Genomic DNA, 26952 nt, shown 5'->3' with positions numbered 1-26952 from the left:
ACCGGGGTCCCTGGATGGTGTGTCCACATCCCGCCCAGGCCGGGCTCACCGCCGGCGCAGGGCAGGGACTCAGGGCACCATCATGTCCGTCCAGCTGCGGCTCTGCACGGTGTTGCGGCTGAGGCGGGCAGCATGGCTGGCAGGGATCCAGGACAGGCTGGGGCAGGGGAGTGGGCAGTGGCGCCCGCGGGTGAGGCACGTCCCCTTCTTGCCGCACGTCCCCTTCTTTCCGGGTCCCCTCTGGTGGGCGCGGAGGAGGGCTCTCAGTGCAGGATGGGCCACTGTGACCCCACACGTCCCCTGTGACCTTTCTGACGTTTCTCACCCTGTCCCCGAAGGTGTATGTGAACGGAGAGTGGGTGACCAGCATCAGCGAAGGGGGCAGCTTTGGGGAGCTGGCACTCATCTATGGCACCCCCAGGGCAGCCACCGTGAAGGCCAAGACGGACCTCAAGCTCTGGGGCATCGACCGGGACAGCTACCGGCGCATCCTCATGGTGAGTGGCCCCCTGGCCCAGGAGCTGCAGCCCGCTGGGGGTCTGGCACACTCCCAGCCAATCATCCTGCAGGAACCTGGCTTTGTCCAAGGGGGGGTGATAGATAAGGCCTGGTGGGGTGCTAAAAATGTGGGAGGGATTCTGGAAAGTTCTTAAAAGGTAAGCAGTCAGCTAGGGAAGCCCCTTTGCCCTCCCTATCTCCTTTCAGCTGTCTGGAATGGGGTTCTGATGGCTGGGGCTCCAGCTGCCATTCTGGACCATGAGGTGACTCTGAGGATGGAACTCATTCGTGAAGCAGGTGGAGCAGAGAGATGTGGGGAGCCCACATCTCTCTGGTGGCCCCAGCACAGTGGGGCCTGACTGCTTGGCCCCAGATGGCCTTGTGTGGAGGTCATCCCCCAGGCGTTTTTGCCCCTGTCATTTTAGGTTTTCTCTCCGGTGCAGCCACATGCATTCTTAGCTGGTGCAGGGCAGTGGGTGCAGGCCCCTGTGCGGCAGTCGGGGGCACAGGGAGCTGTGAGCAGGGAGACCCTCCCCGGGGGGGAGGAAGCAGACCCTGCCTGTGCCCGCCGCGCGCCCCTCCGACACACACCGCCTGCCAGGCGCTGTTCTCGGTGCTGAGGTCGGCGCATCACAGAGGCAGCGCCTGCTCTTGGGAAGCCAGCGTGTTTGGTTCAGGTGTCAGGGAACAAATACGATCCTTGGGTGGCGACAGTTCCTTGGAGAAAATTACGGCAGAGAAGGGGGCAAGGGGCCTGCGAGGTGGGGAGGGGTTGCTGTTTTATAGAAAGGCCTGGAAGAACTCCTCCTGGGATAAGGTGGCGTTGGGGCAGAGGCCTCCGCGCAAGGAACCAGCGCATCCAGGAGAAGAGTGTCTGGGCAAAGGCCCTGCGGCGTGAGCTTGGATGCTCGTGGAGCAGCGGGCAGACCACCGTGGGTGAGGATGCTGGGGTCCTGTGGCGGGTACGGCTCACGCAGAGCCCTCAGCTCCCACCCGAGTGTGTTGTGGGCGCCCTGCAGGGGTTTGAACAGAGGAGCTCCCACTCAGGTTGGGGCCTGTCCTGGAGAGGGTGGAAACCATCCTACCCTGGGAGCAGCTGGGAAGCCAGAAGGCTCTGGGCTGGCCGCACTGGCCGAGGACATCCCAGCATGGTCGAGGGTCTCTGTTCCTTCCCATCCCTGGGCAGAGGACACTGGAGCCGAGCGCCTGGCCTTTGGGAAGTCTCACTCCTCAGCCACCTAGGCTTGCCTGGTGATGACGGCTGGTCCAGGTGCTTTTCCGGGCGGGTTGGGGACGGGGTCTGCTCAGACCCAGCTCTCATAGGGTCTGAACTCCAGGAGGGGTCCCGACTCTCCCAGAGGGAAGTGACTGGGGCGAGCTCCTTGCCGGGAGAACTTTGGCTTCCCCCACCTGCTCCCCGGGACTTGACTGTCTCCCCCAGACTGGTCTGGATGGTGCAACTTCCAGGGAGGGGCCGTGATGCCGGGGTGCTCTGGGGGAGGCCTGGGGACAGTCCGCGAGTGGTTTAAAACAGCCCCAGGGAGGGCTCAGTCAGGCGGAGACTGGAGATGGGGTCCCGCTCAGGCTGCCCCTCCTCTCGGGAACATCGGCGCCCTCCGCCCACCATGGTCCCACTGCAACACCCCCGTTTTCACGACACAGGGAGAATTCAGCGCAGTCTTGGGGGCGACTGTTTGATCAGGCTCTGTGCGCATGAGGAGCCCGTCATCTGTGCACTCAGTAAGCACTGACTGCCCGTTGTGAGCCAGGGGCTCTTCTAGAGCCGTGGGCACAACAGGAGTGAGCAGCTGAGTGTCCCTGCCTCCGGAGTGGAGCTTTCTCTCCTCTTCATCTTCAACCTGCTAGCTCCTGTTTTCTCCTGGAGAGGCTGTGTGCCGCGTAGGTGGGGAGCCCGGAGGCACCTTCCCCCCTCCCTCCCACAGGCAGGGGCAGGTCTGGGCAAGGGCCCAGCAGCTTCTGTCCGCCCCGCAGTCCCCTCTGCGTGCACCTGGCTCATGTTGCATAAGCCATTGTTTCTCACCATCCCCAGTTCTGAGTCCTTCTCGGCTGTGGGATTTTTGTGGCTGGAACCTTGTATTCAGGGAAGTTCCCAAACCACCGAGGCAGCTGGCACTTCCTCCATCTTAATTCTGGATCCCTGGACGCTAAGAATAGCCGTGGCTGTGCTGGGAGTCTGCGGAGCTTCTGTGTCTCGGGAAAGAAAATGATAGTGCTGGCTGACCCGGAAGGGAGTGTCCTGCAGGACAGTACCCGTGTTTGCATCAGTCCTGGGTTTGGATGGATTTGGACTCCTCCGTCATGCAAAGTGGACCCACCATGCATTCACTTGGTGCTAAACTGGGACTTGCCAGGGGGTGGACGGGGAGGGGGGGGCGGCGGGAACCGCCAGGAGTGTCTCCAGGAAGAGGGCCCCTCCCTGTGCGCTCAGGTGATAGGGATCCCAGGACATCTGATCCAGAAGCTTCCCTTGAACATCCCTTCTTTTCCCTTTGCTGCTCCGCGTGGCGTAGAGGGATGGGGAGCTCGGCGAGGCCACTGAGCAAGGCCAGGCTCCATGTCCTCATCTGCAGCGAGGTTGGGGTCAGTAAGCACTGCCTGTGCCCCCCCTGCCCGTCCCTCCTGGGTCAGGTGTGGGGTGCCCACTCCCTGCGTGAAGAATGGAAAACTTCAGGCCACCCCTACCCTTGAAGCAGGGGTCACGCGCCAGCCTCTCTGGCACAGAGTGCCCAAGGGGTGCCTCCCGCTTGGCACATCAATGTCTCAGTGGGAAGCAGACAAGGAGCCTGCTGGACTGAGGTGGGGATGGCGCAGCAGAGCCGTGGTGGGAGGTCTGGAGGAAGGTGGGGAGGAGCCCAGGTCCAAGATGCAGGGAACATGGTGCTGACTATCCATTCTCCTAATGGGGAAACTGAGGCCCAGAGGGGATGAGACTGGGCTAAGAGTGTGGGGGGGTTATGGGTGATCTGGAGTTGGAATGTGAATGTACTGATCCTTGCTGTCAGCTCTCCTCCACTGTGCTGGGGAAGGATCATCACTGCTACCACCACCATCATCACCATCACCACCATCACCATCACTATCACCACCATCATCCTCACCATCATCATCACCATCCTCACTATCCTCACCATCATCACCACCACCATCACCATCATCATTACCACCATCATCCTCACCATCATCACCATCACCACCATCACCATCATCACCACCAACACCATCACCATCATCACCACCAACACCATCACCACCATCACTACCATCACCACCACCATCACCATCACCACCACCATCACCATCACCACCATCATCATCATCACCACCATCATCACCATCACCATCATCATCACCATCACCACCATCATCATCATCACCACCAACACCATCACCATCACCACCATCACCATCACCATCACCACCATCACCACCATCATCACCACCATCACCACCACCATCACCATCACCACCATCACCATCTCCATCATCACCATCACCACCACCATCACCACCGTCATTACCATCACCATCATCATCACCATCACCACCATCACCATCATCACCATCACCACCATCACCATCACCATCACCACCATCACCATCATCACCATCACCATCATCACCATCACCACCATCACCATCTCCATCATCACCATCACCACCACCATCACCACCACCACCATCATCATCATCACCACCATCATCATCATCACCACCATCACCACCATCACCACCATCATCACCATCAACACCATCACCACCATCACCCTCACCATCATCCTCACCATCGTCATCACCATCCTCGCCATCATCACCATCAACACCATCACCACCACCATCACCGTCACCATCATCACCGTCACCATCACCACCATCATCACCATCATCACCATAATTAACCATCATCACCACCATCACCGTCAGCACTATCAGCACCATTTCCATCACTACCACCATCAACACCATCACCTTCATCACCAAGCTTCGGGACTTGTAGAGCCCAGTCTGGGTTCATTCCTGTTCCTGGGATCCCGTCTAGGTGGTCACTTGCCCCTCTGAGCCTGCCTCTTCCTCTGGGGATGAGGGTAATCATGCCCTCATCTGACAGGACTCTCACAAGGTTGGGCAGGCCCAAGTGTCTGGAGGACACACTGCTGCCTTGGCCTGAGCACTTTTTCACTGTCACCATCCTTCCTCCCACCTCTTTCCACATTGGGTGTCTGCTCTGCGGTCACTGGACTCTCCATCCTTTTCACATTGCTGATGAACTTCCAGCTCCCATCGATGGATGCGGCTGCTGGTGGACTGCACGTCCCTGTTTTCTGAACATGCAGTACTTACCAGTACTCATTGGCAGGGCTACCATGCATAGTTGTGGAGTGTGTGCACTGTGCAAAGGCCCTGGGCAGCAGGGAGGGGGGCTGAAGTCCAGGCTGCTCTCTACCTGTCAGGCTGGTGCTGGCTGCTGGGAGGCTGGGCCTCCTTCTTATTTGCTTAGGCCACCAGCTCACTGGGATGTGCCTTTTTCTAATTCACAGTCTGATTCTAATTTTTGGAGTGGATTCTCACTTCTAATTCACGTAAAGGCTGATGGGGCCCTGCTTGCTGGTTTTGTCTTAATTCAGCCAGCATTTGGAAAAGAAGCAGCTCATTGGCTTTTCTCCCTAAGCACCGGTTTTAGGCACATGTGGTCCAGAGACGTCACCGACGCTGGCTGCCCCCTCTCTAACGCATCACCCATGTGGTTCTGTTGCCGGCCCCAGAGTCTCTCCAGATGCATGTGTCCGGGGGAGGTGTGGGGATATGGTGAGCCTGCTCAGACAGCGCCCCTCGCCATCCTGCCTTGGGGACACCTGCCCTCAGCACATGGAAAGCCCAGCACAGGACTCTGGTCGGCTGAGTGCTCATTGTGTGGACCCGTCACTGGCCCAGGCCGGATGAGGTCACTGAGGCCGGCCCGGGGAGGTGCAGCTACCTGGATGCGGTGGGAGGTGCAGGGTGGGGTCTCTGAGGGGCCTCCAAGAACCCTCAAAGGGTTTCCTTTTAAGAGTTCAGAGTCACTGGGGGACATCTGGAGATGTTGAAAGGATTCAGGCATGAAGACCCACCTTCTCTGTCTTCTTTCTCCCAAACAGGGCAGCACACTGAGAAAACGCAAGATGTATGAGGAGTTTCTCAGCAAGGTCTCCATCCTGGGTCAGTGGCCCCGGCCCTGTGTACGACGCTCTGTGCCACGTGGCCTCCTCCAGTCTCGTCTGAGTCCTGCCTGCTGGCCTCAGCTATTTCCACGTTCCCTGCATGCCTGGCAGGTTCAGCGCCCTTGGTGATGTGCAAGCTTGGGACAAGCACATGTATGCACACACAGGCACGCTCACACACATACATACGTGTATGCACAGAGGCACAAGCACACATGCACACACAGGCACGGTCACACGTGTACACACACACACCAAGAGCTCTGTGTCTAGCCCCTAGGGCGCCATTATGCTCTCCTCAAGTGTCTGTGCCCTCATCCCGTGAGCCCCTCTTGTCCGTCCGTCCGCCACCAGTGTCGCCTCCAGCCGTCCCTGCATGTCCGTCAGTCTGAGCTGCAGTCCCATCTCGTGTTGTAGTAAACATGGCCCACTGTGCTGAGCTCCTTCCCCTGACCTGTTTTGGTGCTCTCCTAAGTATGGTTTCTCCTGGTGCATTTCTGCCCTTCCTTGTCCTGGGGTCTGATAAACACGATGGCTCCACCTCCGTTGATTTTCAGGAGTGTCAACAACGTTGTCACCAGCACGAGTTTCTGAGTGTTGTGAGGCTGCAGGGCGTGTGTGGCCATCATGGGCTGAAACAGACCAGCCTTGTCTGGCAGGACTTGCAGCTGTTCCTTATCTGTGCCCGGCCCGTGACAGGTGGCTGGCAACTCGCACTTTGGACAGGGCGGCTCTAGCCCAGGGGAGGGGCTGTGCCTGGGAAGGTGAGGGGCCACCGCGTGCTGAGCCCCCGGGAACCGCAGGAGACCACCGTCCAGCAGCAGCCCCAGGCCGGGCTGCTGGGTAGAGATGCTGAATGAAGGGTAGCCTTCTTTTCCAAGAACGTAGTGGAGTGAGGATGGAAAAGAAGCAAAGGGCTGACGCTCACGGTTGAGGGCGCAGGACTGGGGCAGCAGTCCAGGTCCCGCAACGGCTCCCCTGCCTGTGTGGTGTGAGCCAGTGGGGGTGCTGGGCTGACCCTCAGCCCTGGAGCAGCCCCGGCTCCCGGATGGGCTCTCCCTCTGCCTGGTGCCTGCTGTCCAGGCCACGGAGACGAGGAGAGGGCTCGCTGCCTGCCCTTCCAGCGGAGGATTGGAGGGGAGGACAGGAGGAAGGCCCCTGCACGAGCTCGTAGCAGGCTTGGACACACGGAGGGAAAGGCCACGGCAGCCGCATAGACTAGCCACAGGCGCCAAAACTACAGAGAAAAGCTCAGAGCAAGCGACCCACAGACAAGAGCCCAGTTAGGAAGAAGGCGTGTCCAAGACACAGACAGCACGTCTGTGTAGGAGCATTTCTCCAGAACGCAAATCGGCTCGCAAGCCGTGGAGGGAAGAACTGGGAGACGCATCCCGGCCAGAGCCTCGGAAGTCGGCCGGGGTCGCGGGAGCAAAGCCGGGGCAGCGTGACCCCGGCCATACAGCTTCGCCGTTGGGGGTTTCTCGCAAGGGGACAGAGACACGGCCACGGACGGTCCCTGCCACGGCTTCCGCGAGGACTAGGAGCGGAAACAAGGCGAAGTCGGCCGCGTCGTGTGGGTGGAGTGCAGTTGCGTGAAGGCGCCAGAACTCCAAGGTGGACGCAGACCTCACAGGCAGAAAGCAGCAGGCGTGGATGGCGTGAGCAGCCCTCTGTCGCATCTGTGAGGCTCTTACCGGAAAGCGTGAGGCCACGGCCTCGGGAGAGGGAGAGAAGTCAGGGTGAGCGTGATGTTAGGGGCCTGTGATTTCATCAGTGGGATTACACGTCTCCAAAAAACAGACCTGAAGGTCAGCTGTGCTTTGATAAAAAAAAGATTAAAAGATTTAAAAACCCTTAACAGATCTGAAGCTATTATGACAAAATATTCATATGATTTTATTCCGGACAAATGTCGGTTGGTTATGTTGTTCATGCTACTTTTTTGATTGATTTTTTTCTCCAAGTGAAAAGTGGACAAGCTGAGCGTGGAGTCGACGTGCTGGAACGGCGCGAGGCAGCCGGGGAGTGCGGTGGGGCAGGACCCCCGTGGGGGACACACCACGGAGCCCAGGGAGGGCACTGGGGCACGTGGCTGTTGCAGACGGGGAAGGACGAGGTGCCCGCGGATGGCCAGGCCACACCGGGGACCAGAACCCAGAACCCGTAGGGAGCCAGCACCGCTGTCGAGTCGAGCCACCTGAAATGGCCTGTTTTCTACCCCTTTTGACCTAAAGGGCGGGCATTCCATACGGTTTGACCTGAGGACTGGTTCGTTTCATGATCTTTCTTAGGGAAATCTCTTAGAAAGGAATGGAACTTACATTGAAAAAAATACTCAGTTACCCTTGGTTTCTTTTTCTTGTGTTAGATTCAAGCAAAATAGAATTTAAGAGTTTATGTTGAGAAAGGCAGCACAGCTGGTGGGGTGTGTCTGTGAGAGCATCTCGGCTTGTCTTTCTGTCCGTCCTGCTGTCTGGGTCTGGGCCTGGAGACGCGGCCACGTTGCATGACGTTGCCACGGCTATTTCTGGGTGGCACTTGGCAGTTTTTCACATTCTTTACACTTTGCTGTATTTCTTGAGTTCTTTGTAGTGAATAGGAGTAATTTAACCCAAAGCAGTAAAGTAGGCCCGGCAGGGAGGGCGCCGCAGGGCCTCTGACCCAGGGCGCGAGCAGCGGCTCGACCCCAGTCCTCGCGGAGACCCGTGGGCTGGTGAGAGAAGGAGCTGGTTCTTCTCTTCCTCTGGTGGTGAGAGCGCATCGCACAGCATGCACCGTGTCAGCCGTTTCTAACGCGAGGGCGTCTGCCCCCGTCACCACTCCCTGGTTCCAGAACCTTCTCATCACCCCCAGGGGAGGCCCCGTGCCCTTGAGTCTGTCTCTGCAGGTGGCTGGTCTGAACGTGCCCTGTGAAGGGACCCTGGGCTGTGTGGCCAGTGTCGTACTTGGTGAAACGAAACTTGGCAGCCTCGCGAGCTGGTCTGCGTGGTTTCACAGGGGCTGCATGAAGGGTGATTTAGCCCCGGGGGGAATCCCCAAACCCAGGATCCCACGGCGCACGGTCACCGTCCACCTGCTTTTATTGGTGCCAGGTGCTCTTACAAGCTCCGGTCAGCCCCTGTCCACAAGCTTTGTTCCCTCCGATGACTCGATTGCCAGCACATGCTTCTCCGTGGCCGTGGGTGGAGCAACCACGAGACTAATCCCTTCGCCCCTCAGTTATCCCGGCTGCAGAGAATCCTCCAGAGAGATGCCTGCGGCCGCGTTGCCAGACCTTGCTCTCCGCCGTCTGCCCTCAGCTCACGTCCCTCCCTTGGCAGGAAGGAGTGTGAAGGCAGCAGCGGTGGGCTCGGGGCTGGAGGTTCCTGTGCATAGACTCTGGGGTCGGCCTGTGACGGGCACGGAACTTGGCAGGCTCAGGGGAAGCATGAGCCTAGAAGCGACCCTGGGGCTCCACGTCTGGCACCTCGCGTGGTCTTGGGCTGCGGCTGCCGGCGGTTCACCTGCCTGCTTGCGTTCCCATACGCCCAGGTGCAGAGTTGAAATCCCCTCAAGAAAGGGGCCCGTCTGTAGGGCGGACGGTCAGCCCACGGAACCCTAAGACTTGGGACCCCGAACGCTGTGAAAACACCCCCACGGTTCGTGTGTCCTGCGTTGCCTCAGAGACTGCGTACAATTCAAAACCGGGGCGACAAACTGCCACCCGCCCAGTGTCTCCTGAGGTTCCTGCCGCTGGGGGACCCGGCTTTGCCTGTCTCGACTTTCGGACCTCGCGTTTCGGATGGAACGGAGAAACCTGCTGATGGAACAGCGGGAACACACGTCCCCCCCGTTGCCTGACTCGCGGTTATGTGCCGTGTGGCCCTCGGGCCGGCCTGCGTGCCGACTCCCCTGTGAGCACGGACTCATCCCGCGTGGGAACGCCACCGGCCCCAGGTCCCTGGGTGGCTCCGGCTGTGCAGACCTCTCCTGACGGGCTGGCGGGGTGCGCATGCCGGCGGCCCCGCGGAAGCTCGTCCTTCGCAACGCGCAGCTTGGGCAGGCGGCGGAAAGCAGAGAAATCCCGCTCCTAACCCAGTTCTAAAATAAATGCTTTGCTTTGTATTTTTAGCGGCTGACCTACTTAAGCACTGATAAGTATAGGCCGGGGAAGGGTTTTCTGCCAAAAGAGAAATAATCAGGCAATCGTTATTTTCTCCCGAAGGAGCGTATTGGGTTTTTTCCTTTTCCTTCCTGAGGGCTAGGGGACAATGACGGGGAAGGGAAGGCGCGGGGAGAGGCGGAAAGGGATATAGAATTTGCAAGCTGTAAAGACGAGTGTGGCATTGGAATTAAGCGTTTTGACCTAAAATAACGGAAGGTGGGCTATGCCCAGCACTGTGACATAAGCATTTGCAGTTGGACCGTGATGAACGGTGTTTCTTCTGGACGGGCAATTGCTCCAGCCGCGTAGGAGCCCGTGCTTAGCTGTGATTGTGTTTTTACACGAACACGGGCAGCTTACGTCTGAAGAGGACAGGAGTCTTTTCATGCTGGGTTCACAGGCCCCACTTCCTGCGCCGGTCGCCTAAGCTAAACCGCGGTGTGTGTGAGCACAGCGCCCGCTCCAAGACCCTGTCCCCCTGCCGAGGATGGAGCGCGAGCCCAGCACATCCCGCCCAGCTCCCCGGTGAAACGCCCAGGCCCTCCCAGCACGGAAACGCACTCCCCATCTCGCTCACTGCTGTCCTAGCAAAGGCTGATCCATGGTGCTCCCTGGGAAAGCGCTGGGGTGCAGGGTGGGGGCGCACGCCGTGGTGACGGGCCCTTGTCGCCCACTCTAGAGTCCCTGGAGAAATGGGAGCGCCTGACTGTGGCGGACGCCCTGGAGCCCGTGCAGTTCGAGGATGGAGAGAAGATCGTGGTTCAGGGGGAGCCCGGGGATGACTTCTTCATCATCACGGAGGTGAGTGTTGCTCGGTCGGAGTGCCGGGGACAAGGTGGGCGGCCCTTCTGCTCCTGCGTGCGCCACCCCAGGCCGCCACCCTCCTGCCTTCTGTCCCGCTAACAGCCTCAGGCCCGCGCTGACCCGTGTTCTTGCCCTTGAGAATCAGAAGGGTCTCCTCTTAGAAAATGGCATCGGGTCCCCAGGCCCACGCGTGTGGTGACATGTGAGGACGGTACACAGGAGTGAACACACGTGTGGGCTCTGTGGAGGTGGGGAACGTGAACCCACGCTGGAAGTTAGAGTTTTGTGGTGTGTTATCGTTGGGAGAAACACGTAAATTTAGGGCACGCGGGATCTTTCCACACTGTCTTTTAAAACTACGTGCAAATCTACAGTGATCTCAAGTTAAAAGTTTAGTTTTTAAAAATGGTTCCCGGTTCTCAGCCTGGACACGCATGAGTCCCTTTGACGAGGCCCCGCGACAGCTGGCTCTGGGGCTGTAATCCGTGGCGGCCACACTCAAGCCTGTCACTGACAGGGGCGAGCAGCTGCTGTGGCCGCCTGTCCCTGGGGCTGGGCTGGGCTGAGACCGCCAGAGCGAGCCCCCGCCCAGGCGCTGCCTGGAATGAATGGGGGGCCCGCCTCGCGGTGTGGGCAGCCCCGATGACGCAGGGCCAGAAGTATGCTGCCGTCTGTTGGGCTGGCTCCCCCCTCCGCTGGAGCTCAGGGGCGGAAGGATTTCACTTCCATGCTCATTAAAGCACATTCTTCAGCTGTGCATTTTGCCGCAGGACAAAGGGAGTCCTCGGCGTGGCAGCTTGGTGGCCCGGCGTGGCAGCGGGCCGTCACTGCTGGGTGTCGGACACAGAGCTCCGCGCCTGGGAGCCACTTTCTTGGTGTAAAATAAGAGGAGAACGTGCCAGGTTGTCGATGCGGGTGGTGCGGTCTGGAGCCCGCTCTGCCGGCACTCACCCACCCCGGGGACGCGCGGCCCGTAGTGCGTGGGCGACACACAACCCAAATTCGGTTTGCGACTTTAGTCTGGGCTAAAGTCCCAGAAGGCTGTGGAGTCTGACAGGAGAACAGCAGGAGGGGAGATGGGGGTCTGTGGGGTGGGGGGGGCACCGGCGAGGTTCCGGGTCATTCCGTGAACGTGCTCGTGGGGACCCGGTCACCTCCGCGCCCCGTCCCAGCACCGTGTCCGGGGACAGACCCTGCTTGTAGGTGGCGGGCGGGCAGCGCGTGCACATGCGTGAGCAGAGGAGGCCGCCTCCGGCCTGAGCTCCTTGAAAGCCGCCTGTCTCTAAAGGAGTCCCCAGTGCAGGGATGCGCTCTCAGCGGTGTGGCTCGAGGTCCCTAGGGCAGGAGGCCCACTCAACACTAACATTTCCTTGAAAAGGGCAAAGGAAGGGAGGAGGAACGAATAAACCCCAGGTGGGATGCGTGTTGAATCTGGTCCGCTATGACGCGGAGCCAGTCGTCGGAGCGGAAGGCCGGCCAGGCTCTCGTCTCTGCTCCCGGAGACGACGTTCCCGAGACTTGTGGAGTTTGGGGGGGAGGCCCCGTTTTTATCTTGTGCCGTCCTCCTGCGTGTCTAGGGGGAGGGCTGGGGCCTGTGCAGAAAGCTCGTCCTGCCTCCAAAGCAGCCGTGACTACTGTGGGACAACGGGGTGGATGGGGTGCCATCCCCTCTGCGGTGGCGCATGGCTGACCCCTATTCCCCCATGCCCCAGACCGTCTGACCTCTCACCTGTGGCCTCGGACGTGACACCCTGTCTGGGTCGGTGTGGGCCTGGCATTTCGCGGTTAAGGACACGAGCCTCATGTGGAGGTGGAGGGGGTCCCTTCAGCCACCCCGTTCCCCGAATCTGCATTAGATGTGACCGACAGCAGGGTCCTCACTACATTCCTGGGCAGGTGGGGTCTGATTGATGGGAGGGCCTTGGCAACTCGCCAGACCCCTGGGACAGGGCACCCAGGCTGGTTGTGGGGGACTCAGACCCTCGTCCTTGGGGCCCTCCTTCCTGGCGCCCGCGGCCGTGCTCTCGATGCCCGCAGGGCTCGGCTTAACAGCGGGGCCCGGAGCTCCGAGTTCACTTGATGTCCCCCCTCGGATGTCCAGCCCTCTGCATCTCCACACGAGCAGCCCCAGCTGCCACCCACCTGGCGCCAGTGGGGACCCCCACGTAAGAGCGCCTGGCCAGGCCCCAAGTCCCGCCAGAGGGGACGGACAGTGGCCCTAAGTCACTGAGCCCTGGAGCTGCCTGTCTGTTCCCCTCAGTTGCCAGCACGAGTGATGCCCGTGCAGAGCCGCCCTTGGGCAGCTCTGATGTCCGGGTACCAAGGGGAGGGCGTGATGCCAGTTTAAAAGCACTATTCTTTTCTTCTGCTCTGGGTGTAAATTCATTAACAAGAAGCTGGTGCTCACGGGGCCAATTTGGCCCAGAGATGCATTGTCTTGACCTATATGGTATTTTTTAAAAAGCGTTTGAGTTAATCGTCAGTATTTAAAAATCAAGATACATCTCATAACAGTGTGAATCTCTTCCCTTTAAAAATCTGGTACCTGACCACCTTGGGCCTGCGTCGCTATCTGGCCACAACCAGCAGACCTGAGGGGCAGGCCCCTTAGGGTGGGAAAGGGCCCTGTTTGCTGCAGTCCCCACCTGGCCCTAGAGGCTGCTTGGCGGGCCCTGCAGGCTTTGAGGTTGGTGGCCTCAGTGCTCATGGTCTCAAAGCCAAGGGAGTAACTCTGGCCAGCCCAGACAATCGTCCTTTATTGTGAGGCCACGGGTAGAAAGGTGTAAACGCGTGTGAGAGGCACAGATCGGTGAGGGGCCCTCACAGGAGGCCAAGGAAGGGAGTCGTTAGCGAGTGTGTTCCTCCTGATGACACAAGCGGGCGCTTTCCGAGCCCAGGATATGTTGTGTGAGTGCCCAGGCCCCCGCCAGGGAGGTGTGGTCAGTGCTCAGCGTCCCTTCCTTGGGGGGGACACACAGCCAAGGCCGCACAGCCCAAGTGTCCGCCACGCACCCTGCTGGCCGGGGTCCTGCTCCTTGCTCCCGAGGGCCGAGCGTTCGCTCTGTGTGTGTGTGCGTGTGCATGTCCGTGCGGGTGTGCACACACGTGTGCGTGTGGGTGTGTGCATGCCGGTGTGTGTGCGCGTGTGTGTGCGTGCACGTGGGCACAGCAGAGTGTCCAGACGCGCCTCGTTCTCGTCTAGGGCACGAGGAACAGTGAGCGCTGCTCCCTGCATCTTACACGTTTATTTCTTCTGCTGCTGCTGCCTTCAGGTGACTCAGGGGAGGGGCCTGCCCGGTGTCGTGCTGGCTCTGGGGGCCTCCCTGCCCCTCATCCCTTAGCAGTTGTTGGCGTCCCTTCTCAGGACGGCTCTGAGGGTGCGCCGGGGGCAAGCCAGGGGATGGTGCCGGGGGAGAGCAGTGGGGTGACGGTGACCTCCGCAGCTCTGTCCAGGGATTGGGGCCTCCCCGTTGACGAGGGTGGGGGCTCCCACACATCAGGGCGGGTGTGCAGACTCTGGAATGTAACCCGACACTCAAGGAGATGTATTTGAAGTGGTCTCCTTGGCAACTTGGATTTTTTCCCCTTTTTCTCTGTGATCAACCAGGTCAGGTAGGTCCCACGGGACCCCAGGGTTTGCAGGCATCAGAGGTTCCCTGTTGTTTGCTGCACGGCCCCCTGGCTACGCCTGCCAGACACACGGGTCAGGCCCGCCAGCCCTGCTCCCCGCGGTGCCCAGCGAGCTGCCTGGGGGTGCCGCAGTTGGGGCTGGAGGATGCCTGTCCTTGGGGGTGTCGGCGCTGGCCCAGGAGGCTGCCTGGGTGGTCCCTGGTTTGGGTGGCAACCAAGAACGTCATAGAACAAAGCAGGAGAAGGTAGTGTTGGCTGTGGGTTTTGCAGAGCGAGCACTTTCCCCTTGGGCGCCTCGGTTAGATACTTCTAGAGACCCCGGTGACTGTTCGGTGGCTGATGTCTCTGTAGGAGCAGAGACCCCCACGCCACCCACGGGGGGAAGTGAAGTGAGGGGGGCCTGTGTTCTTCTAGAGGACCTTGCAGGTGGCGTCCAGGCGCGTTACCTCTCTGCTTTGAATCATCCTCTCTACAGGCGGCTAACGGCACTCGTGCCTGTCGTGACACGTGACGCCCCCAGTTCTTGTGACACCTGTGGAGTCCACCTCACAGCGTGACTCCCTGCCCTGTGGAGACGGCGGAAAAGGGGCCCAGGCCCTGTGCGTCCCTCCTGTGAGGGTTGATTGTATGGGTCACCTTGGCCAAGCCACGGTCCCCAGATGTCAGATGTTTGCTCAACACCAGTCCAGGTGTTCCCGTGGAGGTATTTTTCAGATGGGATAACGTTGACATCAGCTGCTGTTGAGTGAAGGGGAGGGTCTTCTGTGGTGTGGGTGGGCCTCATCCAGTCAGCTGAAGGCTTTCCTTAAGAGAAAGAAGACAGTGGTCCCCGAGAAGAGACACCCCCTGCCAGCCCGCTGGACCCGCGGTCCTCCCCACTGCCGTGCGAGTGGACTCTGTGACGTGAGCCACTCTGGCCACACACATCCCATTGGTGGTTTCTCTGCAGCACCGTCTGATGCATCTGCTTCTTGGCTTTTCCAGAACAGTCCAGCCTCTGCGCAGGCGGGTGTGTCTGGGCGCCTGGTGCCTGCTGACGCACGGCCGTGAGGAAGTGGCTGGGGGTCTGTGCTTGGCTGGCTTGGTGCCGCCCTTCCTACCTTCCTCAGAGCCACAAGTGCGGCCGGGCCCCTTGTCTCCTCCCACCATTGCCTGGCTGAGTGTCTCTGCTCCGTTTGGGCAGATGGTCACTGAGTTTGCTTCCTTGTGCATGTCCTTCCCGCAGGTCCCCCAGGTGTGGCCGAGCCTGGCCGAGACCCCCTGCCCTGCACAGGTGTGGGAGGTGGTCCCTGCAGACACGTAGTGAGTCATGAACACCTGCGGGCTGGTGGGAGCCCAGCCCGGAAGGCCAAGTGGGGCTGCAGGGTCCCGGCCTCAGCTGAGCCCGGGGGGCCTCTGCCTGAGCAGGGCCCCTCCTGGGGGAGGTGGTTTCCTTGTCTCCCAGCTCTGTAAACACCAGCTGTGTCTGAATGCGCTCGACACTGGATCCCCAGAGCTCTTGGAGAACGTTCTCGGCAGTTGAGTGAGATCCCAGCCCCATAAACCCGGCCGACAGACACAGAGAAAGTACCGTGTCTTCCCAGGGCCGTGCAGCACCATGTGGGGTGGGACGGGCTGTGGCCTCCCCAGGGAGAGGGTGTCGGGGCAGAGAGAGGACAGAGTGGCTGCCCAGCTGTCCCAAAGCCTCGACAGGAGCCACCTCCTGGTTCCCGCGCTCCAGGAAAACGGACAAGGATGTGGGCGGGTCTCAGCGCTTGGCCACGTGGCCCCACTTTGCACGCCCACGAGGACCCTGCCGACGCTGGGGTTGGGGGTGGTGGTGGTGAGGGCAGCTGGTTCCCATAAAATTCTGACAGAGAGCTTCCCGCTCGGTCCTGTACCAGCTGGCAGCCGGGGAGGCGTTGCCATGGAAACTCCAGATTTGGTTTATCTGCTCTCTTAGCAAATTAATTTTGCGAATGTCCACGGTGCTGAAGCAATGGCACCACCACTGCTCCCCAGGCCGCCTTCTGGCCGGGGACTCGCCCTCTTTGCCGCTCACACGTGTGGACCAGGTGGGTGGGTGTGCAAATTCACCAGGATCTCGGGGAGCAGGAAGGAGATCACCGCAGGCCCTGCTGGTGTGTTCTCCTCTGCCTGGGGTCATCTGAGACTCGGTCCGTGCCGTGCTCTCGCCGCGTGCCCGGCTGGGGGGTGGGCAGCAGCCCCTGGAGGGTAGGTATCTATTTGGGGAGGAGGGCGGTCGCCCCACTGACTTGGCACAGACTCGCCTTGGGTCCCAGGCCAAAGCAGGGGTCCCTGGAGGTAGCAGGTGGGCCTGGGGGTAGCAGGGGTGCTCCCACCGACAGGGAAGGGGTGGTGGGCACGTTGGGGCCTGAGGTCCAGACGGAGCAGATGGACAAAGGCGTGTGTCCAGGCAGAGGCTGCAGGTTGGTGATGAAGGGTGGCCGACTGGCCCAGGCTGCTCTAGCAGAAAGATGACAACTTTCCTTCTGGGCCCAACCGGGAGAAGCCCGGGCCCTGGGTTGGCGGCCTCTCTTAGCGCCCAGACCTTTGTCCTGCAGGCCTGGTGCGGGCAGCCGAGGTCACCAGTGTTTGCTGGCTTGTGGGTCCGGTCCCCAGAATGAGACCACAGGGTTTTCAGAGTTCTCATTCTCTGACTTCATTTTTCAGGGCAGTTTGAGGCTCGCAGCAAAATCATGTGGAAGGAGCCGAGATTTCCCATCTCCCCATGCCGCCCCCTCCACAGGCTGCCCCATGATCAGTGTCCCCCAGACGGGGCATTTGTCACAACTGATGGCCCCACGCGGACATGTCGTCATCACCCAGAGACCACGGTCGCGCGAGGGTCCCTCTGGGTGGGCGTGCGTTCTGCGGGTGTGGACGGTGACGATGGTGTCCACCGCCACGGTGTCCCACAGAGTGTTCACGGGCCTGAAGTCCCCTGCGTCCCACCTGTTCATCCCTCTGCCCCGAAGCCCTGGCAGCCGCCCCTCCTCTCCCGTGCGCACAGCCCTGCTTCCCCAGAGCGTCTGGTCGTCGGGCTCCCGCGGTGTGACGTTCAGGTGGTTTCTCTGTTATCAGTGTGCGGAATCACGGCCCGCTGCCTGGCCGGCCAGGGTAGAAGTCACAGCCCAGGCCAGCTCCATGACTCCAGGCCCCAGAAACCCACCCCTCGCTGCCTCATCGTCCTGCTGGTCCTCTAGAACTCCCCACGGTGACCGGTGATCGGGCGAAGGAAAAACCTGTTAATTCTGCTTCTCGCTCAGCTGCTCCGGCTGGGTCCACGCTCTTGACCTTCCTGACCTGTCCTGTGTGTGTGTTAGTAACCTCTGTCTGCACGAGACTTGCCCCAGGCAAAGAGGGGGTGCTGTGTGTGGGGCCTTGGGCCCAGCGCTGCAGACCTGGGCGACCGTCTCCCGCGGGCACGGGGCCTGGCTGCCAGCCCAGCTGCGCCCACCATCACCCATCCTCCTTTGGGTCTAAGGGTTGAGTCACGGGAAGCCGCCGGGTGCCCGCAAGTCCAGCCTCACCCAGGCTGTCCACAGTTCCTGCTGGAATACCCCCGGGTCAGCTAGCTCCTGCCCCTCTCCCACCTCTGGCCAAGCCCTAATGTAGTGAAAGGAGGCCTGGGATTGGACTCACGCCTCCTCACCAACCAGGGCACGTGCTCCCTCCATGGGCAGAAGCCCAAGAAGGCATTGGACGGGTGGACATGGCAGCCGGGCTCCCTCCCCAAGCGCAGCCAGGAAGGGCCTGGGCTCCACTTCATGCATTTGTTCCGGAAGCATGGGCCAGGTGCCAGGCCCCACCCTGTCCCTTGTCCCCCAACCTGTGACAGTTTGGAGAGGCCTCTGGACTCCCGCCAGGCCCAGTTGTGCGTGGCTCACAGAGCGGAGGCGTCTCTGAATGGAGGCCTTTAGGCTGAGGGAACGGTTTGTGCAAAGGCCCAGAGGCCTGTCACTTGGCCAGGGTGTGGTGGGGAGAGAGCACAGGTTGACCGGGACGTGGCCCCTCCCAGAAGGTGCTGGAGGGCGTCAGGCTGTGGAGAAATGGTCCGCGGTTGTTTGGGGTGCAGCAAGCAAGGGAGCCCCGGGAGGCACGAGCACGAGACAGACGCGGACGGGCCTGTGTGCACCATCCTGGGCCCGTCTGTTTGGGGACAGCCAGTGTGGGGAGGGGCCCAGCCTGTTTCGGGGTCCGTGTCTGAGGCATTTAGGGGGCTGCCGGCTCTCTGGCCGGAGGGGAGACCAGAGTGTGCCGAGAGGAGCAGGGGAGTCAGGCAGCACTGGTGTCAGAACCCTGCAGAGGGAGGGGCCATGGGGGGGACTGCTGGGCTCCGTGCACACCCCCCAGCACCCTGAGGGCCGCAGCAGCTGGGGCAGCTGGCAGGACACCCCATCATGGGGCTGTTCTTGCGTGGAGAATCTTCGGGCTCGCTCTGCCTCTTGGAAGGGAGTGCTGGGGGGTCTCCAGGTGGGGAGCCGGGGTGTCGTGCAGCCCGACCTCACGGGTGCCGCTGCCTCCATGCTGGATCCCACGGGGCCGGGATCCGAGGGGACAGACGCTCCTGTCCATTCGGGTCAGGGTCCTCCGGGGATTGTGGGGCACGCATGGGGGGCGGGACAGGCGGGTTGTTGCCGAGACAGGCCGGGCTCTGGCATCTTCCCCAGGGGTTGGCATGCGGGAAAGGGGCCCCACGCCTACGGCTGAATGAGGGAGACATAGCCGGAGGTGGTGGTGTGGAAGGCGGCATCCTGAGGGCCTGGCGTCCCCTAGGAAGGCCTGTGTATGTGCAGGCTAGGGGTTGGGCCCCATCTTCAAAGAGCCTGGGGTGCTACGGGGTTCCGCTGGACAGGTGCTAGAGACCCTTGGAGAGGGACCGTGCATGCACACGGACCGTGATGGAGTGGGTCGGGGGGAGCCCGTGGCCCGAGTCTCTGGCTGCCACGTGGAGGAGGGACAGGAACCGTAGTACGAAGGGTGGACAGACGGGCATCCTAGGCTTGCTGACCCGCCACCTGGGGAGGCGTTGAGGCCAGAGCCCACCCGGTGGCCCTGGTGCCCTCAGTGGAGGCTGTCAGCTGGTGCAGGAAGCCTGCAGACCTGGTGCCGGGGGCGCGGGGGGGACGGGGCAGGTGGCTGCTGGGCTTGGGCTCTGTTGAGCTGGGAGCACCTGGGGTCCTCACTGGGGTGCTTGGGGTGAGCAACAGAACCACTGTGACCCCAGAGTAGACGACAGCTGGAAGGAGCCCTGGGTTCTGGCTCCTCTCTCCCGCCCTGGCTCACAGCAGGGCATGTGTGGCCGCAACACCTTGGACTTGTGAGCCCTGGGTCCCTAGCCTGTGGATGCCGTGGGTGCTTGGGTGGCAGGGAAGAGCCGGACGCTGGGAGCAGAGCCTGGAGGAGCGGACCCGTGGCTTGTGACCCGCACGCCCCTCTGTCGTTCTGCTCAAGGACACGTGCGGTGCGGCCGCCTGCATGTCTCCCAGACGCCGACCCTGCCCGTGGAGCGTGGGTCGCCAGCCACTCTTCTGAGCTCCTCACGGACGCTGCCTGGCTTCAGGGGGAACGGTTTGGAGAAAGAACCACGCCAAGCAGGGCCCGTGGTGCCCCGGACTCTGGGGTCCTCTGCCCCCTTCTCGGAGCCTGGCTCTGGGGCCCGCGTGGCTCTGCCATTCTCCCTTCGCCCAGGCCCCGGCCCCACGCAGGCCCCGCTGAACGCCAGCACGAACACGGGCCAGTGTGTGTGCCCAGCACAGTTTGCGTGTGACGCCCTTGCGCCGAGTCTTTCGGCCGCGCTGCAGGGAGGTGGACCCACGCTTGGGCAGAGACGAGGCTCCAGCACCTCAGAACGGACAGAGGAGGAGCTCAGTGGGCCCGACGCTGGGACACGCGGTTGTCTGCCGCGATGAGTGCTCCTTTAGAAACCCCAGTACTGTCCGTATAGCGCAGGTCTATGCTGGAAGAGCCATGGAGCTTGACACTCAGTTGTTCAAGGGCATGTACAGGGTCTGATGGACGCCCGTCCCTCCCGAGCCCCTGCGTGTCCCTCCCCCCTTCCCTGGATGCCATCAGGGCCCAGCCCGCAGCTCCGACTGGACTTGACGAGGCCTGCCATCCCTTCAGGGCGGGGTTCCAGGAGGGCGGGCGGGTGCAGGGAGCCGCTCTGAGACACTGGTGTGGGAAGGCATGCCCGAGAGAATGAACGTAGCGAGGGTCCCTGCTGCATGCCCAGCTCGGTCTAGAGGACAGGCTTGTGGCCAGGCGTGCTCCCCGAGGGCCCGCCCCACCCGGCTGACCCATCGGGGGCCTCCTAGCCCACAGCTTCACGGCTTAACGCTGGGCCCTCTGCTCTCTGTCTCCACCACGACCGGTTCTTCCTCATGAAAGTCTTACCTGCCCGTTGTAGGAAACCAAAACCTTGATTCTGGTTTTGATTTCATAGGAGACTTTCAAAAATCAAAAAAACACTGAAGGAAACGGGTCCTTAATGATCCCCGCCCCCCCGACGCTGGTGCTAACGCTTTTCTCCCGTGTCCTCCCAGGCCGTGTTCCGTGTGACCTGATTTATTTTCAGACCAGGGCTAGAATCAATAAGTGAGAAATTTGGGGAACATGACCTGGAGTTTTGGCAAGTGTGTGTTTCCAGCCCAGAACATTCCAACGTGCAGTCCCGCGAGGGTGTCTGTGCTGCCCTCACAGCAGTCTGGGAAGCGGAGCTCTGCCGGGAGGGTTATTTCCAGGACCGGGGCGTGTCGTGTCGTGGGAACCGCGCTCCGCTGGGTGGAGGTCTGTGCCCTCCAGGGTCGGGCCTGTGCTGGGCATGGTGTATGGGTGGGGGAGCCGGCGCTGCTGGGACAGAGGCCCCCGAAACAGCGCACCTGAAAGAACAGTGTCTTCCTGTGTCCCCAGCTGGGAGGCTGTTCACGTGGCCCTTCCACCTGCTGCCCCCACCGCGCTTGCTGCCCACAGTCCGCGTCACGGCCACGCAGTGGGAGTGTGGGTGGCGGTACACTCCCTGTCTGTGAGAACGTGGTCACGCGGTCACATCTGCCCACGAAGGAGGCCTGGGGCTGCGGCCCATGGCAGACGGCGCGATTCCCTACCCCGCTTTTGCCGAGGGCTCTCCCTGTAGGCGGTTTATTTGCGCTAAGCCTCGATGCTGTCTGGCTGGGACGGTGACGCACCCGTGTGCCCGAGCGCACACTTCCTCCGAGGGCAGGGGGGCAGGGTGCATGCGCGCCCCCATGTCGGTGTCACGGCCTGTCTCGTCGCATGTGCGCCCCCGGAAAGGACAGGGTTCCAGTCGCATGGCGGATGGTGGTCTCAGGTGAATGTCCGTGTGGCCGACTCATGCTGGTCCCCCGCGAAGGCCATCCGGCTCCTTCCTGTGAACAGCCCCCCCGCCCCGTTGGTGCCCAGCCTCCCAGCAGTGGCTCCGTGAGTGTCTGACCTGCTTGGGTCGATGAAGCACGAAGAAGCACGAAAAAGGTTGCCAGAGCTTCTAGAAGGTTTTCCTGCTGATAGGAGAGCTGCAGGAGGAAGAAGTGAGTTCTCATCCTGCTGATGGCATGGGGAGACATTTGGTGACTCCTGGAACTGTGGCAGCTACTGTGTCACCAGGAGGGACTGAGGTCTCCAGAGCAGGAGGTGGGAATGAGCCCAGGTCCCTGACCCACGTCTGGGCGGCTGAACCGGCCAGCCCCCAGGCCTTGCCGCTGGTCTTCTGGTTCCGCGGCCCAATAGATGACCCCAGTCGCCCTCAGTCCCCTCCGCGTGGAGGGTCAAACATCTGAAGGGACCCTGTAGGCCTGGGTGTCGCCGAGTAATTCCACAAACCAGAGGCCTCCGGTTCCACGCCTGGGGTTTTGGAAGAAGAAAATGATCCCCTTGTAAAGTGGAAATTGTCCAAAATGGGAAGGAAAGGTACATAGATTACGTGCATCACAAGTTAAAGGACGTAAATGTGAGAGCATTAGGTCCACACAACAGGGTATCGAGAAGAAGTATGCCTGGCACAGCGACCCTGGCACAGGGGCCCAGGCTCTCACGGCGGCAGCTGCACGCGGCGTTCGGGTGACCGGCCCGTCTCGCTGCGGGGAGACCGAGGCTGATGAGGTCAGAGCCATGTGTCACCCTCAGCCGTCACCCCCAGCGTGGGCCGTTCCTCCCCGGGGCTCGTGTTGTCCAGGCCCCCCGCCCGCCGTGGCTCCTGGGTGGTGGCGGCGTCGCTGTTTAGACGTCTGGCACCATCCTTCAGCCAGCTTCATAAACACCCGGACACCCACCAGCCGAGTGGCCCCACGGCCGGGTCAGGGGCGATGCGGGGAATCCAGCTGGAGGGGCTCCCGATTGGTGCCCGGAGATTCCAGGCATGGCGGCACTGGCAGGGTCTTCCTACAGCATCTCCCCTGACCGCGGGGAGGCGGGAGTTTCTCATGAACGCACACACGGCCTGGCCGAGGTGGTGAGCAGTGAACCGAGCCCACCTTGGAACCGGATCATGTGTGTTCGGGCTTCAGGGGCATCGGAGTGCTGGGCTGCAGAGCTGAGGACGCATCCTAGCAGCTGAGGGCAGCAGGGGTGCAGGGGCCCGCGTCCCCCGGCACGTTACTGGGGAGGCCGTTGAGCCTAGCGCGTGGGGCTTGGTTGCGGGAGGGCCGCTGCCGTTTGCAGGGTCAGTGTTGAGCACCAACTGGGCACTCCGGGCAGTTTCTAAAACCTCCCTTGGTCTTCACAGCGCACCAGCCCACCGATAGGTGTAGAATAGGAGGGTGTGGAAGGGGCTGGTGTCCGTTCCCCCAGATGAGGGACTAGCCCGAGGGGCTTGGCAGGCGAGGGTGCCCTGGGGTCAGTCGTGTCATGTGCTCCGTGTGCCCCGTGCTGGCCGCCAAGGCCTGTGTTAATCATTGAGCCGGCAGCGTCTGTAGACACCCCTGTTTGGGGTCCGGAGGGAGCCACGCTACTCACTGGGTGGTGACCTGAGGCCACGTCCTTCCTTCCGGAACGCCATGTTCTTGAGAGCTAGCCCAAGGTCAGCTCCAAGATTCTCGCCACTGAATGGCCTGTGGCGGCCTCACGCCCTGTGCAGTTCTGACCCCAAGGAGAACCCTGAATTCAGCTTAGAAGGGGGCACTTGGATGGAAGCTGGTGGGTGGGGGATTTGGGCATGCCCCCTTGCTGGGTGACCTCTCACCTGTGGCCTTGTGTCCTCCTCACCTGTGACCCCACCCCCTGCTGGGTGTGACCCCCTCACCTATGACTCCCCTGCTGGGTGACCTCAGGCCATCCCCCCACCCCCACCTATGCCCACTCCAGCCGCTGACCCTCACGTGTCCCCTTGGCGTCTGCAGGGCACGGCCTCCGTCCTCCAGCGCCGGTCCCCCAATGAGGAGTATGTGGAGGTGGGGCGCCTGGGGCCCTCCGACTACTTCGGTGAGTCTGGAGTCCCTGCCCTCACGGGGTGCGTGTCTCACTGGGGGGTCCCTGGAAGAGCCCTGAGGTGGAGAGCTGCGGGGGGCATGTGGGGGTTAGGCCTGGGCGCCATCGACATGGCCATCCCCCGGGAGGGCATGGCCTCGAGTCCCTAGCCACCCAAGGTCCCGCGGGGGGCCTGGGCTGCACACTGCAGTGCCTGTGGCACGTGGGGTCCCGGCAGATTGACGGGGAACCACGCGCTGGTGTACCCAGAGCTCCACGGGACATTCTTACACTCAACACGTGTCTGTTGGAATCCGATGGATCTGAGCGGTGTGGGCAGCCCCGGGGGCCTGGGCCCCTGACCATCCTGTCGCCCCCCAGGGGAGATCGCGCTGCTGCTGAACCGGCCCCGGGCAGCCACCGTGGTGGCCCGGGGGCCCCTCAAGTGCGTCAAGCTGGACCGGCCCCGCTTCGAGCGCGTGCTGGGCCCCTGCTCGGAGATCCTCAAGAGGAACATCCAGCGCTACAACAGTTTCATCTCCCTCACCGTCTGAGCCCTGCAGCCCCGCGGCCCCGCTTCCGTGTGCTGGCGTGCTCGTGTGTGTCCGCGGGCCGCGAGGGGCGGGCGCCCTGGCCGTGCGGGGCCACCCCTCCCTCCGGACTCCTGTTGGGAATAAAACAGTCACCCTGTGCATTGCAAAACAAAGGTCCCCCAAGACCCCCAGGCCGAGGAGATGCCTGCGGCCCATCCCCATGTCCTTCCCTCTCCCCAGCTTGTGGGTGGTTCTTCTCAGACCCGAGCCTCTGGGGGCACAGGAACCAGCCTGCCCCCAGCGGCCAAGGGGCCAGGTGTGAGTCTGTGCTGGCCCGGGTGGGCTGGGTCGGCCGGGTCAGGCCATGTAGGTGCCTTCGTGCCCTGGGGTCCTGAACATCACACGATCAGGGCTGCAGTCCCAAGTGTGGCGCGGTGACCTCTGGGGGGTGTCCCAGAGGGACCCCAGCTTCCAGGGGAAGTCGATGTAGGGGAGAGAAGGCCCCTGCTCCTGGGAGTCCTGCCTGAGATGCCAGGCATGAGAGCCTCTGATGACCCTCCCCCACCCCGGACCCAGGCGCACAGGGACCTTTAGAGGAGAGACGTGGTCGTGGGACGTGCGCCCTCGCCTTCTCTGGAAAGTGCACCAGGTGGCCAGGCACGCCAGGAGCTGGGGACGCCCCACCATCGGGGGAGCACTGTGTTCCCGGAGTTGGGGTGGGGCCCAGGATGATGTCTGTTCTGCCCTTGTCTGCAGAGCAGCTTGTTGGAGACTTGTTGGGTCTTCCAGACACATTCCGGATAAAGTTGTGAGGGTCCCCTTCTGAGTTGTGTAGCGATGCCCCACTGGACCTGCGTTGCCCCGGGAGACAAGTGTGGACCAACCGAGGCCCTGCCCCCCCGAAGCAGGAAAGTAGCAAACAGCCCCAGGCCCCACACCCAAGTCCGCGATCGATCGAGTGCCCCCGTGGATGTGTTTTCTGTCCAAGCACCCCGCGAGCGAGAGAGGCCTGGAGGCGTGCAGAGCCTCACGGTGGCTCCCGGAGCCACAAACGAGATGGCGCAGTTACCCCGATTTTGCTCTTCCTGTGCACGTCCAGGGGGCTGCCAGTCCCAGGTGGCCCCCGGCCAGCCCTGCCTGTGCCCGTGGATTTTCTGTGATGCGTAAGCCCGCCCTATTTATCGCGATGTTCTGAATGCCGCATGCAGTATTAAACGTGCAATGAAGTGTCTCCTCCCGACTTGGGCTTTTGGTCTGAGATCCTTCACGGAGGAGGGGTTTGTTTTTATTGTGGTAAAATACACATAACATGAAATCTGCCGTCATCACCGTTTCTAAGTGTCCAGTTCAGGGGCAGTGTTCCCCCGTCTGGCTCCAGAACCTTCCATCCCCCGTACGGAGACCCTGTCCCCGTGACGCACGGACCCCCGCCCGCTCCCCCGGCCCTGGCCCCGCCGTCTACTCTGTGTGTCTGTGAGTCTGACGGCTCCAGGACCTCATGTGAGTGGGGTCCCCCTGCGCGTCCTTCTGTGTCTGGCTCTGGCTGGTGTCCCTCCGCATCCCGTCCTCGGGGCTCGTCCCCGTGCGGCAGAGGGCAGGGCTCCATTCCTTTTACCGGACGAGTGACGTCCACCGTGTGGACCACGACGCGTTTATCCGCCCACCTGTCAGCAGAGTGGGGCTGTCCCTTCTGTCTGCTTGGACATCTCCGCCCTCCATCCCGTTGTCAAGAGCTCGCTGTGGTGCCGTGGGGAAGGAAACAGGCCCCTTGCCCACCTCAGTTGCTTTGGAGGGCCCGAGTTTCAAAGTCAGGGGGACAGGGGTGATGACGGGGAGCCCCCACGACTCAGTCCTCCTGTCCAGACTTTGGAAGCCACGGTTCTGGGCAGAGCCTAACCCCCTGCTGCAGGCCTTCCCCGGCCTCTCCCAGGCCAACAGGCAGGCTTCAACCCCGGAGCGAAACAGGAGCGCACGTGCAGCCCCGTCATTCGGGACTGCCGGCGGTGGGTCCAGGCTCCAGCCTTGCTCTGGGGCTGGGAAGGGCCCATGGGAGCAGGGTGGCCACCAGCCAAGCTCCTTTTCTCATGGCTGGACAGGGGCCAGGCTCCTTGGGAAAACCACTGCCAAGCCAGGAACTGGGACACCAGCCCCCACGCAGGTCAGTCTGCCCTGCTCTGGCCGTGCAGGAATTCGAGAACGAGGAATGACCCAAGGAAGGTCACTGCTGCCGGGCTGGGCTGCAGTTGGTGGATCCAGGGTGGGCAGAACCGTGCGTGCACATTCCCTGACGTTGCCCCTTAGGCTGGTGAGAGGTGGGAGGTGGAGAAGGGTCTCTGTGCACAGAGGACGTGGGTAAGAGCTGCAGCTCTCAGCTCTGAGCCACGATCTCTCTGGGGGGATTGTAGGGAGACCCCTGTCTGCCTGAGGTCTGGCCGGAGCTGAGGTTCTGAGGAACGCACTCAGCAGGGCTCACCGGGCAGTGGTCCTCCACGTGGTCTTTCCTGGAGGCTCTCCTGGACCCCGGTGCTGGGCTGGCTGGCCTGCGCTCAAGTCCCACTGCCCCCAGGAGCTTCCCGGAGGACGGCTAGCCCTGCCCCCCTGAGGTTTCTGGGCTCCTCCACGGCCCCGGGGCCACGCGGCCACCTGGCTACCAGCTGTCCTGGTCGTGTGGTCCCGGATGCTCAGAACGGGGTGTAGGAAGCCA

The 26952-nt window shown here is 61.8% G+C and overlaps 1 protein-coding gene across 2 annotated transcripts in view; it reads left to right on the top strand.

Annotated features, from left to right (window-relative positions):
• PRKAR1B (protein kinase cAMP-dependent type I regulatory subunit beta) overlaps positions 1-25488 on the top strand; it is a 106587-nt gene extending 81099 nt beyond the window's left edge. For both annotated transcript variants that reach the window (XM_008698287.2, XM_040634618.1), the window contains 5 exons: positions 339-497; positions 5652-5712; positions 10538-10659; positions 23649-23730; positions 24097-25488. In XM_008698287.2, coding sequence (XP_008696509.2) covers positions 339-497; positions 5652-5712; positions 10538-10659; positions 23649-23730; positions 24097-24269 — 597 coding nt within the window. In that variant the 3' untranslated portion in view covers positions 24270-25488. The remainder of the gene's footprint in view (positions 1-338; positions 498-5651; positions 5713-10537; positions 10660-23648; positions 23731-24096) is intronic.
• The last annotated feature ends 1464 nt before the right edge of the window (positions 25489-26952 follow it).

This window comes from Ursus maritimus, unplaced genomic scaffold (assembly GCF_017311325.1).
Source record: "Ursus maritimus isolate PB19 unplaced genomic scaffold, ASM1731132v1 scaffold_2, whole genome shotgun sequence".
In the NCBI taxonomy this organism is placed as follows: domain Eukaryota; kingdom Metazoa; phylum Chordata; class Mammalia; order Carnivora; family Ursidae; genus Ursus; species Ursus maritimus.
The sequence above is the reverse complement of the archived record's forward strand: the minus strand, read 5'-3'. Positions and strand labels throughout refer to the sequence as shown.